At 43.3% G+C, this 19,713-nt stretch overlaps 1 protein-coding gene across 1 annotated transcript in view; it reads left to right on the top strand.

The window, feature by feature from the left end:
• The window catches only part of LOC148508043 (uncharacterized), a 71,898-nt gene that overhangs the window by 14,642 nt on the left and 37,543 nt on the right, over nucleotides 1-19,713 (top strand). The window contains exon 9 of the mRNA XM_088445300.1: nucleotides 1,458-2,753. Coding sequence (XP_088301426.1) covers nucleotides 1,458-2,753 — 1,296 coding nt within the window. The remainder of the gene's footprint in view (nucleotides 1-1,457; nucleotides 2,754-19,713) is intronic.

The raw sequence follows: 19,713 nt of genomic DNA, 5'->3' as shown, positions 1-19,713 counted from the left end.
GTGTACTTAGTACGTCATCCAAGTACAATCTCGGCATACCATTCTCCTGTGCCAGTTCTGCATCTGAAGCCACAGTGTGTGTACTTAGTACGTCATCCAAGTACAATCTCCTAGTACCATTCTCCTGTGCCAGTTCTGCATCTGAAGCAACAGTGTGTGTACTTAGTACGTCATCCAAGTACAATCTCCTAGTACCATTCTCCTTTGCCAGTTCTGCATCTGAAGCCACAGTGTGTGTACTTAGTACGTCATCCAAGTACAGTCTCGGCATACCATTCTCCTGTGCCAGTTCTGCATCTGAAGCCACAGTGTGTGTACTTAGTACGTCATCCAAGTACAATCTCCTAGTGCCATTCTCCTGTGCCAGTTCTGCATCTGAAGCCACAGTGTGTGTACTACGGCATCCAAGTACAATCTCCTAGTGCCATTCTCCTGTGCCAGTTCTGCATCTGAAGCCACAGTGTGTGTACTTAGTACGTCATCCAAGTACAATCTCCTAGTACCATTCTCCTGTGCCAGTTTTGCATCTGAAGCAACAGTGTGTGTACTTAGTACGTCATCCAAGTACAATCTCGGCATACCATTCTCCTGTGCCAGTTCTGCATCTGAAGCCACAGTGTGTGTACTTAGTACGTCATCCAAGTACAATCTCCTAGTGCCATTCTCCTGTGTCAGCCTTGTACTGGATCTCATTATATTACCCCAGTACAAACTTCCAGTATCTTTTCCATTTGCTTTCCCTGTGACAGTGTTCTTCCATCTTCCCACTTGTGCCAGACACCTGACCAAAGGGCCGCAACTTGCTTGCTGGGTGCAGCTTAAGCCCAAATCAAGCTTGGAGGGGTCACTGGTGAACACCTCCCAGTAAGTTAGACTCCGCGCCTTTGGTCAGATCTAGCCAACACCCGGTACTTGTGGATGAGGAAGTAATTTATCCAGGCCCCTCGCCTCCTATTCCTTTCCCGACCTGGGATGGGAGGCCTTTTTCTGACAGATGTTTTGCACCTATCATGGGGCTTAGTGTTCATTCTAGCACCCTGCACCTGTCACAACCTGTGCAGGTCCTCTTTCCTGCCTAGGGTGTCGCTCTCTGCTCTGGTGCTTCTAGCACACACTGCTCTGTATCTCAGCAGTTTGTGGTATCAGCTGAGTGTGCTAGAAGCACCAAAGCAGAGAGTGACACCCCAGGCTGGGAAGAGGAACTGCATGGGTTGTGACAGGTGCAAGGTGCAAGAATGAACATTAGGGTTGGTGTTGATACTAATGATGACATTTGCAGCAGCTGACATGAAATCAGTGGGCGGCACAGCTTACTGCTTTAGCCCTACGGAAGCTCATATTAACAAGGTAGTAAATCAGGCTTATGCCCTGAACTACAGCCCCTAACTGTGTGAAAATGTCCTTATCAATATAGAAACAAGACGTGTAATTCTCTGCATATATTTTATTTCCAACAGGTGGACGCACAAGCAGGAATTCCACGGTGGGACATCTCCGTTTGTCTTCAGATTTTAAAATGGAAGCTAACAAGATTACACAACATTCCACAGGAGAATGTCCTATGACCTTAAATATACAGCCAGTACCTCTCAGTGCAGATGCGTCACCTGATCAGTATCCTCATGAGGAATGTTCTTCTGGTAATTCGGACATTGCTCCACATAGTACAGGCCAGAGAGGTGATACTGTCTTTCAGTGTTCTGAATGTGACAGATGTTTTCTACATCAGTCCATCTTTGTAAGACACCAGAGAACTCACACAGGGGTGAAGCCATTTCCATGTTCTCTGTGTGGGAAATGTTTTGCAGAGAAATCGCATCTAGTTGTACATGAGAGAATTCACACGGGTGAGAAGCCATTTTCATGTTCGGAGTGTGGGAAACGCTTTAGACTAAAGTCCCATTTTGTTAGACATCAAAGAAATCACACAGGTGAGAAGCCGTTCCCATGTTCCGAGTGTGAGAAAAGTTTCCCAGAGAAGTCCTACCTTGTGAGACACCAGAGAATTCACACGGGTGAGAAACCATTTACATGCTTTGAGTGTGGGAAATGTTTCACACGGAAATTGAGTCTTGTTGAACATCATAGAATTCACACGGGTGAGAAGCCTTTTTCATGTTCTGACTGTGGCAAGTGTTTTACACACAAGTCAGATCTTGTTAAACATGAGCGAAATCACACTGGTGAGAAGCCGTTTACATGCTCAGAGTGTGGGAAGTGTTTTGCACACAAAGCAGATCTTGTTAAACACCAGAGAATTCACACGGGCGAGAAACCGTTTTCATGTGCTGTGTGTGGGAAATGTTTTACGCACAAATCAGGCCTCGTTCAACATGAGGTCATTCACACAGGGGAGAAACCATTTCATTGTTCTGAGTGCACAAAATCTTTTACACACAAATCCTATCTTATAAAACACCAGATAACTCACAAAGGTGAGACACGATTTCCATGTTCTAGGTGTGGGAAAGGGTTTCCATATAAATCATATCTCATTAGACATCAGAGAAGTCAGATCTGTGAGAAACAATATCCGTGTTCTGAGTGTGGGAAATATTTTACAAACAAGTCAGATCTTGAGGAACATCAGAAATGCCACACGGTTGACAAGCCATTTCCTTGTTCTGAGTGTGGGAAATGTTTTCCATTTAAGTCATATCTTGTTAGACATCAGAGAATTCACACGGGTGAGAAACCATTTCCATGTTCTGAGTGTGGGAAATGTTTTGCACAGAAATCACATCTTATTACACATCAGAGACTACACTCATGAAAAAAAAACCTTGATATAAATGATAAAAGTAAGCAAGAATACATTTATAGAGTGTACATTCAATAGTATGTTGTCATCACTGAGTTGTGGCAATTACAATCACCAGTCACACAGTAGATTAACATGTTATAATTGAATTATCACCCACAGATATAGGTGGAATATGTGTTATCAACATAAGACTGTATCAGATCACATGTTACCAATTACACCTACCTTATTGTGCTATATATCTGCATCATTCTACAGTGGACCGAAAATAACATGGTCATCAGGCTAGAGATGTAATGAGGGATCCATCACACTATTACATTATGTGTGGTCATAACCTGTAATCAAAGGTGTGATGTGGTTTATTTAATTAGTTCTGGAATGTTTTATTTTTCCGCTGAGGGTCATTTGCAAAGATGCAGTAACAGCACAAATGCAGGTTTGTGGTGCTGTGTGTCTATGATTTTGTGCAATTATGGTGGCATGTGCGTGGCTTAGTGGGTCATGATGTGTCTACAGGAGAGCATAGCATTCCTCCTTTTGGGAGCAGTGGGCTTGTATCATACCCGTATGTGAAATTTACATGTCGGTCGGTTTGTCAAAGCAGCGGCTTTGACCAATGGATTTAAAGCAGCAACAGAAATAACTGCTTAGTCAGTCTGGTTTAGCATTTATGTCTGTTGCCATTTTAAAGGTGTCAAAGCCCCCTACAGTAAATCTATCCTTATGGCTTAATGAGGACCAATCAGGGTTAGTGTGTGTGGATGTAGACTGCTTTTTCACCTGCCCTGCTAAGACTAGAATTTTACACATAACCGCTGCTGGCGTTGATTAGGCATCGGCCTATATAATTATACGGGATACCTTTTTACACCTATCTACAAGCACATTGAGAATGAAAAACCACATGTATGGGTTACAAATACAAACCTAGAAATATAGCACGTAGTAAAGTCTCGATGCTCTCTGACTAATGAGTTAAGACATATATAGAGCTCGGAAAAGCAGTATATTTGGAGAAAACAAAAAAGAACAAGTTTTCATTATATATGACATTAGTATTATATTTAGGTTTGAATGAGCAGACTTCGGAATTTATTCAGAGATATATGTAACCCCGTTGGTTTACGTACATCACCGATGGTTTGAGATCTGTGCACGTGCAGGTCTCTTCGTGACGGCGCAGTGCCCCTAAGGTGAAGCACGATTGACATGCTTGGGGCTGGGAACAGGGCGGCGCTGGGCTGTGTTTCCGAAAATGGGAGCTTGTTGGCCCCATTTTTCGGGAGTGCCAAAGCCAATCGCTGCGTCTTCCGACGTAGCTTTCCTGGCCCCGCAAGTGTGAACAGCCCAGATGTAATGATGGCTGATGTTCAAGCAAGTGATCCGATGCTGCATCTCCAGACATGGCACCGGATCATTGAAGCCAACCGGAGGAGTCCATTTACACAAGACTCCTCCTGTGGCTTATCTGAGCACAGCCGCCATGCAGCTACTGTGCTGCTGCGTCCATCTCTGAATCGGGCCCCTTGGGGAGAAAGGAAAGAGAGACCAGGTAGGAAGGTAGGTAGGATTTTATGTCTCCCTGCACATTTACATGGCAAAAAGTTGCAGTCTTGTACAAATGCAGTTCTCAAACCAATGTACAGCGCATCATTTTTTCCACATTTTGTTATGTTATAGCCTTATTTCAAAATGGAATAAATTCATTTTTGTCCTCAAAATTGTCATGTCCAATCAACTGAATTTACCACAGGTGGACTCCAATTAAGCGGCAGGAACATCAAGGATGATCAGTGGAAACAGGATGCACCTGAGCTCAATTTTGAGCTTCATGGCAAAGGCCGTGAATACTTACGTACATGTGATTTCTTAGTGTTTTTTTTTTTTTTTATTAAATTTGCAAAAATCTCAAAAAAAAACTTTTTACACGTTGTCATTATTGGGTATTGTGTGTAGGATTTTGAGGAGAAAAATGAATTTATTCCATTTTGGAATAAGGCTGTAACATAAAATGTGGAAAAAGTGACGCGCTGTGAATACTATTCGGATGCACTGTATGTGCTAGGCCAATAAGTAGGCACCTTTGTGTGTAATTAAATGTATTTCTTATGGTTTAGTAAATTAGCCGGCAACTCTCCAGTTTAGTTTACATTTTTTTAAATATTACTGATAAATGGATACCTTGAGGTAAATTTAAATCGGCACTGATGCTGAAAGCAGAACATGCAGTGTTTGGCATCCAATATCAGTGCCGTTTTAAATTTCAGGGTCAAACTTGGCAAGTAGCCACTGCTCCCTTGTCCCTCGTATGTAGAAGATCCTCTCTCCCCTTACCTTCTCTTTGTAGTTGCTTCATAAAGTTAAAGGCACTTGTTTAATTAAATGATAACATTATGGGACACAAGGATCCTGATCTCTAGCAGTCTTGTTGTAAACCTGTAATATCGATTAAGCCCTTCAGACTTCCAGCAGAAAAATAACGAGATTTGAGCAGGATGATACCGGTATAATACTGAGCTTTCTCTCCCCCACTACGGCAGCCAAGATGTTAATACATCTCGGCGTTATCGAGGCGTAGCAGGAAGAGCCATGGCAGCATGATACATGCCGCTATAATACATTTCATTTTAAGCCACAGAACTGACATAAAAGGTCAAAGTTAGTGAACATTCGTCCAAATGCAAACGTATGTCGTGAGATTTTAGTAAGAAAACTGATGCGTGCATTTACAGTCAGGTGCATAAATATTGGGACATTGACAGAATTTTCATATTTTGGCCTCTATTCACCACCACAATGGCTTTGAAATGAAACAAACAAGATGTGCTTTAACTGCAGACTTTCAGATTTAATTTGAGGGTAATTACATCCAAATCAGGTGAACAGTGTAGGAATTACAACGGTTTCTATATGTGCCTCCCACTTTTTAAGGGGCCAAAAGTAATGGGACAAACTAAACAATCCTAAATCAAACTTTCACTTTTTAATACTTTGTTGCAAATCCTTTGCAGGCAATTACAGCCTGAAGTCTGGAAGACATCACCAGACGCTGGGTTTCATCCCTGGTGATGCTCTGCCAGGCCTCTACTGCAAATGTCTTCAGTTCCTGCTTGTTCTTGGGGCATTTTCCCTTCAGTTTTGTCTTCATCAAGTGAAATGCATGCTCAATCGGATTCAGGTCAGGGGATTGACTTGGCCATTGCATAACATTCCACTTTTTAGCCTTAAAAAACTCTTTGGATGCTTCGGGTCATTATCCATCTGCACTGTGAATGCCGTCCAATGAGTTCTGAAGCATTTGACTGAATATGAGCAAATAATATTGCCCGAAACACTTCAGAATTCATTCTGCTGCTTTTGTCAGCAGTCACATCATCAATAAATACAAGGGAACCACTTCCATTGGCAGCTGTACATGCCCACGCCATGACACTACCACCACCATGCTTCACTGATGAGGTGGTATGTTTTGGATCATGAGCAGTTGCTTTCCTTCTCCATACTCTTCTCTTCCCATCACTCTGGTACAAGTTGATCCTTGTCTCATCTGTCCATAGGATGTTGTTCCAGAACTGTAATGGCTTTTTTAGATGTTGTTTGGCAAACTCTAATCTGGTCTTCCTGTTTTTGAGGCTCACCAATGGTTACATCTTGTGGTGAACCCTCTAGATTCACTCTTGTGAAGTCTTCTCTTGATTGTTGACTTTGACACATATACACCTACCTCCTGGAGAGTGTTCTTGATTTGGCCAACTGTTGTGAAGGGGTTTTACTTCACCAGGGAAATAATTCTTCTGTCATCCACCACAGTTGTTTTCCGTGGTCTTCTGGTGTTGCTGAGCTCTCCGGTGCGTTCTTTCTTTTTAAGAATGTTCCAAACAGTTGATTTGGCCACACCTAATGTTTTTGCTATCTCTCTGATGGGTTTGTTTTGATTTTTCAGCCTAATGATGGCTTGCTTCACTGATAGTGACAGCTCTTTGGATCTCATATTGAGAGTCGACAGCAACTGATTCCAAATGCAAATGTCACACCTAGAATCAACTCCAGACCTTTTACCTGCTTAATTGATAATGAAATAATGAGGGAATAGCCCACACCTGTCCATGAAATAGCTTTTGAGTTGATAGTCCCATTACTTTTGGCCCCTTAAAAAGTGGGAGGCACATATAGAAACCGTTGTAATTCCTACACCGTTCACCTGATTTGGATGTAATTACCCTCAAATTAAATCTGAAAGTCTGCAGTTAAAGCACATCTTGTTTGTTTCATTTCAAAGCCATTGTGGTGGTGAAGAGGCCAAAATATGAAAATTCTGTCAATGTCCCAATATTTATGCACCTGACTGTATATCTAGGAATACACACGAGTACAGAAACAATGGGAGCACAGGGAAACCGGACCATATGTTGCCATTTCTGTTCTGGTCATCCTGACTTCTCACTGTTCTTCATCCGTATGTTGCCAAAGAGCATCTATCTCCCCTAGATTGTAAGCTCCTAGGAGCAGGGTCCTCCTCCTTACTGTTCTCTTCTCTAGCACTTCAATGACAGCCTTCACCTTCCCAGCTGTATTGTATTGGGTACTGAGAACTGTGGTGCTATTTGTTGATTGTGCTCTGTTTGTTTTGTTGTGTTACATTTTTTGCCCTGTCCCCGTTTATTTCATTGTTACACAGCTTTGTTGGTTAAGTTTTGCCCTCAAATTTTTTCACTGTTAAAAATCCCATTCAAAGTAAAGACTTGCTATAAAACACTGTTTGCCTGGTTATTAGTGTTGATTGGCAACATATAATTTGTTTTGTTTATGTCTATTGTTTTGAATTGCAGCAGTGACTTCATTATAGTTGTATTCATTTCTTACTATTTTTGACATAAAAAATATTATAAATGTATTCTTTGTCACAACGAGGTGATTGGCCTTAGAACTGTATCTAAGGTCATCCTATAGTGCCCACCTTCCTCATAAAACTTTAAATTTTTACCAGGGGTATGTGAGAGTATGCCTGTTGACATGTATAAACATACATATACGCTTGTAGTAATACAGATAAGGGACATAACTGAAGAGGAATTCCAGAAACAAACTGATAGGTGGGACTGGAAAAAAAAAAGTTAAATATCTGTGGTCAGGACAGGCAGCAGACTAGTTCAATCAGGACAGGCAGCAGACCAGGCATTCCCAGACAACATGCCAAGGTCAGAACCATGGAGAATCAGCAAATTAAGAAAAACAGGAACACTAGTTCAGTTTGTAACAGGCAATACAACTGGCCCAGGAATGAAGGCAGAGAGGCTGGGGACTACAGCTCAGCCTGAGAGGACACTATGGGCCGGCCCATTAGCAAGAAGATCCGAAATGTCATGAACCAGGAAGCTAGGAGCTGATGTTAATCAATGACTGAGAGTGTTGCAATGGGCGCCAACTCTCACACGTTACCTGAAACCTCCTAGGCAAGTATCCTGGCAAAAGCAAATGTACTGTTACTGTAAACAGACTAAAATACTAATTCTGATTCACATGTGGACGCAATGCCTGTATTTACTCAGTTGAGCAATAATCGGCCGACTGCGCATATGATGCGGTTGCACTGTGCACATGCCAAGATACCGTAGCGATGTCGCTCACAGTGATTTATTCGCAGAGTGATAGACATTCAGGGACCATTTGGGGGTAGTTACGGGAGGTGGTGGCAAAAATGCACCACTTGGTGGCGTGTCTCAGCACACTACTGCGGTCCCGTAGGCAGAACACTTTGCGCCAGCATCTCAGTTCTCGCGCCCATTATGTGAGACCATAGGATAACTCAGATAGTCGGTTATCAAAGAATCTGTGACCACCGCTGTGTGTTGTTACGCCTCTCAGTACATTTCCAGGCGGCTGCATGCATTAGCATATTTTAGCACAGGATCTGCATATGGGATTACAGCTGTGATTGCATTAGTGCAGATACCTGAATCAGGCCCAGTGTACAGTACCAGGGGATACACCACACTGATCTTCTGTTTTTAACCGTGAAAGACACTTCATCGGGAGGACAATCGGATTAATGTAGACTGTTTCAACTAGGGGTACAGACAGTGTACTTGTGTCCATTTACTGAGAAACAGGTGGAGGAAGTAATTCAATACATTAACTTGTAGGTCATGAGGGTTACCCAAGCCAGTTCAATTCTGTGTCTGAGGCTGGGAACACACTAGACCACAGATACTCAACTCTGTCCTCAGGACCTCCAACAGTGCATGTTTTCCAGGACTCCTCACAGAATCACAAGTGAAATATTAACTCCATCTGTGGATCTTTTAAATTGTGTCAATGAGTAATGAGTACACCTGTGCGTCTGCTGGGTAACCTTGGAAACGTGTCAGTGAGTAATGAGTACACCTGCGCTTCTGCTGGGTGACCTGGGAAACGTGTCAGTGAGTAATGAATACACCTGTGCACCTGCTGGGTGACCTGGGAAAAGTGTCACTGAGTAATGAATACACCTGTGCACCAGCGGGGTGACCTGGGAAACGTGTCAGTGAGTAATGGACTACACCTGTGCACCAGCGGGGTGACCTGGGAAATGTGTCAGTGAGTAATGAGTACACCAGTGCACATGCTGGGTGACCTGGGAAACATGTCAGTAAGTAATGACTACACCTGTGCACCTGCTGGGTGACCTGGGAAACGTGTCAGTAAGTAATGACTACACCTGTGCTCCTGCTGGGTGACCTGGAACTGTGTCAGAGTAATGAGTACACCTGTGTACCTGCTGGCTGATATGGAAAATATGTGAGTAATGAATACACCTGTGCACCTGCTGGGTGACCTGGAAAACGTGAACTGTGTGGTCCTGAGGACAGAGTTTGAGAACCTCTGCACTAGATGTGTACCCAGCCCAACATCTTCAGCAACGGAACCCGGTGGGGGAGTCAGCATCGGCAAGTGCATATGCACTTACCCATGTGGGCAGCGACGGATCGACAGTGGGGGCCATGCTGCTTTCTTTCGGCAGCATGGCCCTCGTTAACGACATCCTCCGTCGGCCCTGCATGTAGGGCCGACAGAGGATATCGAGTGCACATCGCCAGAGACTTAGCGGGTACACACTAAACGATGTGCCCGATATGTCAGTCCGAAGCACCAGATCGGACAACATATCGTGTACCCATTCTTAGTTTGCTTATAAGGCCTGATTGGAGTCACACACAGTGGCTAGTATCAGCCCTTTGCCTGGTGTATCAGAGGAATGTGCAAGGATTGGGCCTCCCACTTTGAACGTCATTAAGCATATTTAGACGCTACCATCGAAACTTGCACCAGCCCAATGCTAGGTCCAGATTCTTCGTCAGAGCATGGCCTCCAATGCAAGCAGTTGTGCGAGTTCTGCAACACGCCTATAAGATGGTATATCTCAGTGCATCTCCCTTACATTTCAGACTCCTTGTGCCTCAGTCGATCCGTGGGAGGCATGCTCTGTGGGACTTTTCAGCTACTTAGAAGCTTGTGCAGTTGAAACACATCAACAATTTGCATGTATATGGGAATTGCGTGAGACTCAGAATTAAGCCTATAGTGTACTAGGTACTAAGGATTAGTATTGATCACAAAGTCTGTGGTGCGCTAAACATGGCTATTTGAAGATAGCTATATATGGACACACCTATATATCTCTATACACCATTGAGAGATCACAGATGGCGTAAAGGTTAGCATTACTGCTTCACAGCACAGCGGTTGTGGGTTCGATTCCCATCAAGCCCTAACTGTGTGGAATTTGTATATTTTCCACATGCTTGCATGGGTTTCCTCCAGGTAATCCAAAAAAAGTAGGTTAATTGGCTTCCCAGAAAAAAGTAATAATAACCCTGTACATGGCGTAGGGAATATAGCTAGTAATCTTCACTGGGGCAGGGACCGATGTCAGTGGCCATTAATATACTCTGTAACATTCTGCAGAATATATGTGCGCTAAATAAACACCTTGTAATAAATAATCACCATCTATGGTCTTGCAGTTACCCTTTGGGAGGTTGAATTTTACTCCAAACATGGGGCAAAATGTAATAGGGTCCGAGTTTTGAAAATGTGCAACTATAGAGCTATACTTGCACATTTTTAGAACTTGCATGATTCTCACAATGGCAAAACTCGCATCCAGATGTTTTACCATTGTGAGGATACCACACCGCCAATGTAATAAAGTACGAGTGTTTAACTCACACACTATTACTGACTAAAAACTCGTAAAAAAAACCAGACCTGTGTCAGGCGAGCGAGCATAGCCTGAGCAGGTCAGAGTACACAGAAACATGCACAGATGTGCATTTAAATATCGTAAAATGTAAAAAAAATTAAATAAAAAAAAATTACATGTGGTTCCCCCCTAGAAGCACACCCAGCACTGGGACTTTTTTTTAAGTTGGTCCTGGTTATGAAAATACAAAGGGGGGGGGGGGGGAAACTATAGGGTTCAGTGAGCCAGTTCTGGAAATACAGGGGACAAAATGGAGTAGGGGTCCCTTGTATTTTCCATAACCAGCACCGGACTCTTTCTAGTGGAAGTGTAATGCCGTAGCCGGGGTACCCTTTTACCGGGTCCCACGGCCACACCTGACCGCTAATCAACCCAGACCGGGGGATCCCTGTGGATGATAATAAAGGGGTTCCCCCTCTACAGGGCACCCCATGCCTGAGATGATAGCCCAGGGCTATACCCTGCCATCCCTGGCTGGTGGGAGCTGAGTTGATTGTGTAAATGTGTTAAAACATATATTAATATTGTCTTTAACTGGAGAACTAAAGGTCCTAGCAAGCCTCTCCTGCATGCTGGTACTTGGAGAACCACAAGTACCAGTATGGGGGCATTAAGGGCCCACTGGTACCTCTAGTTCACCTGCAAAAGAAATATTAAAATAAAGATAAGACTCACACACTGTGAAAGTATAATTTTAATAAAACATACATGCACATTCATGCATACTCACCTATTATCCCTGTAGCCATTCAAATCCACTTGTCCAGTAGCATCTACGACACCTGTAAAAATATAAATAAATCATACTAACCTACCCCTTGGTTCTGGTCCGCTTAGGTCCATATAGACATCCACATCTTCAGAAAACAAACAAAAAAACAAAACCCGGAGCCCACAGACAGCTACCGTCCTCTAAGGACGGCACCTCGCGAATGAGGGCTCAGCTGCGTGTTCATGGGCTGAGTGTTCATTGGCTGAGAGAGGTGAGTCTCTGCACCTCTCAGCCAATGAACGGTTCCCACCATTTACTTCAATGGTGAGAACTGCTAGGTTACTAAAGGAACATCAGAGTGTGGGGTGGAGATTGGTCAGATCTCTGGGCTGGTAACACACAGTGACATGATGTGAGGAGGAGAGCAGGAGTATAATAGGGACTGGTGGCTCCTGATGTATGAGATACACCAGAGAGTGTGGGGAGGAGACTGGTCAGATCTCTGGGCTGGTAACACACAGTGACATGATGTGAGGGGGAGAGCAGGAGTCTAATACCCCTTTCAGATATACAACCCGGGAAATTTCCTGCTCAGACCCGGGAATTTCTCATGTGCAAATTCCCAGGTATTTGGTCAAGACCCCCCTTTCACACTACAGTGTCTACCCAGGAAATTCCCAGGTAGACCCCTTTCAGACAAGAGCAGGATTTTTCTGCTTACCTGCCTCTTCTCTGCCGTCTGCTCCTCCTAGCCTATCCCCTCTCTGGCTGATGATGATGTCATCATTCAGCTGCCGCAAGCCAGCCAATCATAATGCAGATTTTTTTTTAATTATTATTTTTTTTTTTTAAACTTCTTTTAATTCCCTGGTGGTCCAGTGGGAGTGCGGGTGGCCCGCTATGGCTGGGACCAGTCGGCGGTCTCCAGCGCGGGTGTCCCCGGCGTCCGGCTGGGGTCCTGTGTCGCTGAAACAGCGACCGGCGTGGCGGGCGGCCCGCTGTGGCAGAGATCCACCGGCGGGTGTCCCCACCGTCCGGCTGGGGTTCTCTGTATACAGCCGGCCGGCGCTGGAGAGCAGCACGCTGAGCTTCCTATAGGACGCTCTACGCTGCCAACTCAAAGCAGCAGCGCAGAGTGTCCTATAGGACGCTCTGCGCTGTCAACTCCATGTATAAGCTGCTTGGTGCTGGCCGGGAGTAGTAAATTCCCGGGTAGCACCATTCAGACAGAAGCAGGGTAATTTCCCGAGACTTAAGTCCCGGGAAAAACCCTGGTCGATTGAAGGGGTGGCTACCCGGGAACGTGTTCCCGGGTACCTTTCAGACAGACGCGGCTACCCGGGAATTTGGCTGAGGCAGGCCAAATTCCCGGGAATCTCGAGATGTCTGAAAGGGGTATCATAGGGGCTGGTGGCTCCCGACTCTTCCACTGGGCAGATACATTGTGTATTTTTATTTAAAATTTCTTCTTGGTGCACTACAGGTCAAAATAAAGCCTGAATTCCTCAGCTTCTAGCATTCCCTGTTAACTATGGGTATGCTGGAACTTGTAGTACAAGAGTCAGCATACCAAACTACTAACAGTTGGCCTGGACATGCTGGGACCTGTAATACACAAGGTATAATTTAACCACTTATTTTTCAATATTAACCCACAACCAATGGCCAGGGTTTAGGGAATAGCTCAGGTGCGATCAGCTCGGAGTTGGTTACATCTATGGGGGGGGGTATACCTGCATTTCTCTTGGCTGGCCCAGTTCCTCTAGAGAATACAGCCTAGGCCTGGTTAGTACGATAGCAAAGGGACCCTGCAGTGCCAGTCTGGAAAAGCCAAGAGCTGTGGCAATATCAGGAAGGGGGCAGATTGTTACTCAAGATTTTCACCCTCCCACTAGTGCTAGCTGAAAATGAGCCCCTCTGTTAATTTTTTTTTGCAATAAGTGTTTGGTGTTTTAAATTCCTATGACAAACGTATTTAAGCACAATAAGAAATACAAAGGGGAAAAACAGTCTCTGGAAAGTACACAGAATAGCAGGTGAGCTTCAGGTAGAGCTGAGCACTTAAAATACATAAGAATTCAAAGACACGGGTGAATACCAATACGGAAGGCAGGCAAACTGTGATCTTGAAAGAATAACCACTAGAAACTCGCACAGCAGAACTAGACAGAAAGTCCTCTTGTACAAAGGGCAGTAGATTCTGAAACCTCAAATAGGTTCTTAGATACCTCTGGCAGGGCAGCACTCAGGGGCATTTCTAGGTGGGCATCACCCTGGAAAACTTCAACTAAGGCTATTTTCTTAGTTAACACACTGTATTTTCACATGTGGATCCTCTAAACAAGCTTCCATCTTAGAGACCCCTGAACATGTGGTCGTCTCTAGAACCACTCTAGAAATGACAGCTTAGCAGCAAGTGGAGTACCATAGCAGGACACCTCCTGACCAGCCTGTACTCTCTTTATAGCAGGATTTGATGAAGCCAGTGGCACTGGGGCAACCCTTTGAAACAATTCCCTTATGAACAATTAGAGATGAGACTCCCTTCAGAACACATGGAAGGTAATGAATGTGCATTGCTGGAGCCTACAGTCAGCAGATTAATTCCAGAGTCATTCCAAGCAGCAGGCATAAAGCAGAACTAGAGTACTCAGTTCAGGCAGCCGTCTGCCCCAGTAACATGTGATAAGCAGAATCAGTATGCACCAGCAGAGGTTGGTCCATTGCTTGTCCAGGCGTGGAGATATTCCATTCCACGAGTCAGCCAGCAAAAGTGGCTAAGGTGGATCTGTGTGGTCTAAACCAGAGGTTCTCAAACTCAGCCCTCATGACCCCACACAGTTCATGTTTATCAGGGCTCCTGGCAGGTGCACAGGTGTATTCATTACTCACCAACACATTTTAAAAGTTCCACAGGTGGAGCTAATTATTTCACTTGTGATTCTGTGAGAACTAGAAAACATGCACTGTTTGGGATCCTGAGGACAGAGTTTGAGAACCTGTAGCCTAAACAATCTCTCTGCTTCTGGTTGGAACCAAGCCACAGAAAGCAGTTGTGTTCTTCTGTGTTGGACGAGCTAAATTTCCACCTGTTGCCATCCTGTTGTGTGCCTAATGCTAGCCATACATGAGACGATTGATCACACGATTTGGGCAGTTTTTACAGGTTGGACAGACCAATCTTATGAAAATAGTTGTATTTTGAGTCTTCTGTGATACCGATGCGCGCCCCCGCCGTCTAGTTGGATCGCAGTTCAGATAGTTTTGCAGAGAGACCTCAACGTATCGTGTATGATTTGCAATCTTCTGTGAAGTCTTATGTGAAATCGTTGCAGTTTCAAAACAAATCGTCCAGAATCTTATGGGAATAATTTCAAGGGAAATCGTACAACTCATCTTACCAACTTTTGAATCTCACCATGTATGGCCACCATTAGGCTGCGTACACACTTATAGATATATCTGTCCAATCTGTCTGGTGGGAAGGAAAATCTGGTCCATTTTCCAGTGTTTGGGAGCAAATTTCTATTGTCATTTGCTCCCATTCATTACTATATTTTCCATCCCACCAGACAGATTGGACAGATATATCTATAGGTGTGTACGCTGCCTTATGCTGGGCATACACTAAACAATTATCTGTCAGATATCTGTCCAATCTGGCTGGTTGGAATAAAAATCCGGTAATGTATGAGAGCAAATGACAATCAAACATTTGTTCATAAACACTGGAAAGCAGACAAAAATGGACGTTTAGCCAAATTGGTTAACTAAAACAAATTTAACCAATTTGAACAATCGTTTGACTTTTTTCCAGTGTTTAAAACCATATAATCGATTTTCATTTGCTCCCATATATTACCAGATTTTAATCTCAACCAGCCAGATTTGACAGATAATTGTATAGTGTATGCCCAGCATAAGATACATAATATGAAATATAGGTGTGCGCATAAAATGGGACATATTAATATGTCCCCTACTGCATATATTTTAAACACTGTCATATTTACATTATGGTGTATATCTTATTTCAGTGGTTCTCAAACTCGGTCCTCAGGACCCCACACAGTTCACATTTTCCAGGTCACATAGCTGGAGCACGGGTGTATTCATTACTCACTGACAGATTAAAAGTTCCACAGGTGGCGCTAATTATTTCACTTGTGATTCTGTGAGGAGACCTAGAAAACATGCACTGTTTGGGGGACCGAGTTTGAGAACCTGTGCCTTATTCTATACAGAATAACCTTAGTTATACACTATAAACTACCAGTCAAATGTAGTAGAACACCCCCCCACTTAACTCAAGTCCAGTGGATAAACTGAAATGCTACAAAATCTGCTAAAGGTTAAAAAAAAAAAAAAAAGTTTAGGTTAGAAAAAAAACTGAAAAATAAAGTAAGTTTCAGAGTCATTAAAAAAAAACACTTTTCAGGGGAGAATTAATGGGTTAAGAACTTACAGCTGTTCTGCACCAATAAAAAAGAGGCTCTTCAGGGCCATGGAATTTTAAATCTTTGGTTCATCACTGAAGGTTTATGTATGCCGTTGAGTAGGCAAAAGGACAGTTCCTCAGTGTGTGACACCAACTTGCAAACAGGGAGAAGGAAACATGATGGGTCTGGTATTATTATGCTGGATCCTCAGTTGGCGACATGCACGGAGTGACTGGCACCCTGAACCAAAAGGGCGACCACAATATTTAGCAGCACCATGCAGTACCTTCTGGTCTTCGCCTAGTTGGTCAAAGGCTCATCCTAAAGCATAATGACCTAAAACAGACCACCAGGATATGTCAGATCTAACTTCTAGGAAAGAAGACGGTAGGCTTCAACTCATGGAATGGCCGGTAGAGTCTTCAAACTTACACTCAAACTGAGCAGAAGGGTGAAAGGCAAAGCTACCTACAAGGGCAGGACATTTGTGGGAACATCTGCAACCGGGTTGGGAAGAAGTTCCCAAACAATATATGATTGTGCATTGTAGCAGGTTGTCATGTTTGTATTCCCCGTTTACAGCTGCAAAAGGCGGATACTTTGAGGAGTAAATAATTTCAATCACATTTTGTTAAAAAAAAATAAAAAATAATAATTTTATCTCCAATTGTTTCTTAGTTCTTCGCTTTAATTTGAGAATACACACTGACATTCAACTGCATAATTTCAATGATAATGGAAAAATGAGGGTGTTCCAAAACCTGTGACCGGTAGTGTATAATATGTCCACCAATGAATGAACTGGGAGATGTTTTTGTCACATGTAAATGAGATCAGGAAACACAAATTACTTAACTTGTATGGAAATTTTTATTCAGTGTATCAATATTTCAGAGAATGCTCCAATCTGTCAACTACCTGTGAGTTTTGTCATACATACACAGATTACTATCTGCACACAGAATGTTTCCCACTAGGAACATGAATATGTTTTATCCCTTATATATAGGCTTACCATAGTACCCCTTTAAACCGGGACACTGAATTACTACACAGGTTCTGTGGCTGGCTGATTTCAAGCCTGGATTTCACCTGGTTGAGCCACAGAACCTGTGTAATCCATGAGTGTCCCAGTTTAAAGGGATGGTATGGTAAGCCCACTTATATAAACATCTTTGATGGGTAACAAGAGCTGAACTACGGTACAGGTAGAACATTGCAGAAGAATAAAATTATACAGATTGTAGAATATGTGCAGTATCCAATTAGCCCCGAGCATTGTTTGGGCGCTAATTGATGCCCGCGACTGGCGAAAAACAGTGATTTTTTTCGCCGATTATCCCCGATGATTTTTTTTCACCCTATTCTATTATTTCGAACAAAATAATAGGATATATCTCACGAAAACACATAGGTCTACGAGCTTCTGGCGGACCCTATGTGTTTTCGCCTTTTTAAAAGGTGAAAAAAACAGCAGTTTTCATGGATTATTTTTCGTGACACATCAGGTCCCGAAAAAAAAGCCCCGATAAGTGCTGGCGTCGGGCTGACTTCAGGGCTAATTGGGGAATCCATTAGCGCCCGACAATGTTCGGGGCTAATTGGATACCCGACTATGGGGCATATTCATATAGCCGCGATAAAGTTTTCAACGGTGACATCATTTCAGCAGGCAAAAACTTATCCCCGTATTAAATTCCAAAGACTTTTCGCCTGTGCGGAAAGTCAGTGCATTGGAATAGGTAAAAAAGATTCGCCTATGAAACCTGTCGAAAAAAAGTGCAGAATTGGGGTTTTGGGGTGCAAACTTGCGGGAACCACCCAGCACCCTTGGGACAGTCCCCCAAAGGTAAACTGTGTCAAAAAAAAAGTTTTTTAAAAAACTTAACACCCCAAAAAAGTACATTCATTTTGGGGGGCGAAAAAAATACAAAGTTGGGGGACAAACTTAAAAACTAGCAAAATAAACTCCAGGGGGTCCCCAAGTATGCTCCCGGTGTTTTTAAGTTTGCAGGTGGATTTCTTTACAATTTTTAAAACTTCACTTTAGCAACTTTAAAATATGCTTGCACCCATTTTCGAGTACTCCAAATTTGCTGGGACTACTTATTTCCTGCAAAAAAAACCCCTGCTAAATGCTATTCTTCACCACTTCTACAAAGACGCCAATTAGCAGCTATTGAGAGCATTTAAGTACCCCAAATACCTTCAGCAGGGCTATTCGGGGGTATCTATAGTGATCCCCCATGTCAGTGCATCTTTTGGGGGTGTCACGCTGATTTCCAGAAATCTGACAGTACTTTTCGCCAAGTCCGAATTCACCGGGTTCCGTTTTCGCTGATTTGAAATTGAATACGGGGATAAGCGCGATACTTTTTCGCATGGAAAACCAGCGATATCGGCGAAAAGTCCGGCATCCGAAAAGTACAGGACTTTTCGCGGCTAATTGAATATGCCCCTATATGTCAGCTGTAGCAATGTGTAAAAATACATAAAGTGTATGAATAAACAAAACCTATATACATGAGGATAAAATTACACATAAAGCAATCTAACAAGCGGAGATATATAGACAATTGTTGAGGTTTCACATAGGTTTTTCCCATGTCTCTGCGGACAGGTCAGGTCTGCAAGAACCAGTCGCAACAATGCCCAAATACATTTTAATCGGATATAAAAACCATCACCATATAAAAACAAACAAAAACAAATTAATAAAAAAAAAATTTTTCGGATGATTATTATAATTATAATTTCCTCTGTACAACTCGACTCTGTCCAGCTTGATCCCCATTGGTACTTTTACATGATATCGGTCAATGTTTTAGCAGCTCTATTTTTAAGGCAACTTCAGATTTTATTTGTGACATCTCAGATGTATATTAAGTTGTGAATTACTTATGAAACACTTCCCCCCTATTCAGAGCAAAGATATCGCCTCTCTCCTGTATGACTTGCCTGGGAATCTAGTGACCATGTAGACACTGTAATGTCACATGAGCTTTCATGTAATTTGCACATTGTTTTAACAGTATTTTATTTATACACTTTTGTTTTCATTTTTGTGTATTTATAATTGTACTGTTGAATTGATCACAGTAAAAACAAGAGATATGGTAAGAACTTACCTTTGTTATCTCTGTTTCTACGAAGTCCATAGGGTCCACAGGGTTGACCTTGGGGTATGGCTGGATCTGGATCCACGGGCACCACGCAGTTAAAGCTTTTGCTGCTCCCAGGATGCACTTGGGTCCATCCTCCTCTATACCCCACCCCCGAGCCACAGGCACCTCAGTTGGTAAGCAGCCAAGGCCGGAGGAGGAGACAAAACAGAGAGAAGGAAGACTGGAACACACAAGAAACCATACTCACAGACATGGGAGACGGAAAAACCGGTGACCAGCCACACAGCCCATATGAAGCCAGGTGCGTCAGGGCGGGTGTCCTGTGGACCCTATGGACTTCGTAGAAACAGAGATAACAAAGGTAAGTTCTTACCATATCTCTTGTTTTCTACTTCAGGGTCCATAGGGGGTACACAGGGTTGTCCTTG

This window comes from Taudactylus pleione, unplaced genomic scaffold, assembly GCF_031769625.1.
Source record: "Taudactylus pleione unplaced genomic scaffold, aTauple2 ptg000377l, whole genome shotgun sequence".
Taxonomy (NCBI): domain Eukaryota; kingdom Metazoa; phylum Chordata; class Amphibia; order Anura; family Myobatrachidae; genus Taudactylus; species Taudactylus pleione.
The sequence above is the reverse complement of the archived record's forward strand: the minus strand, read 5'-3'. Positions and strand labels throughout refer to the sequence as shown.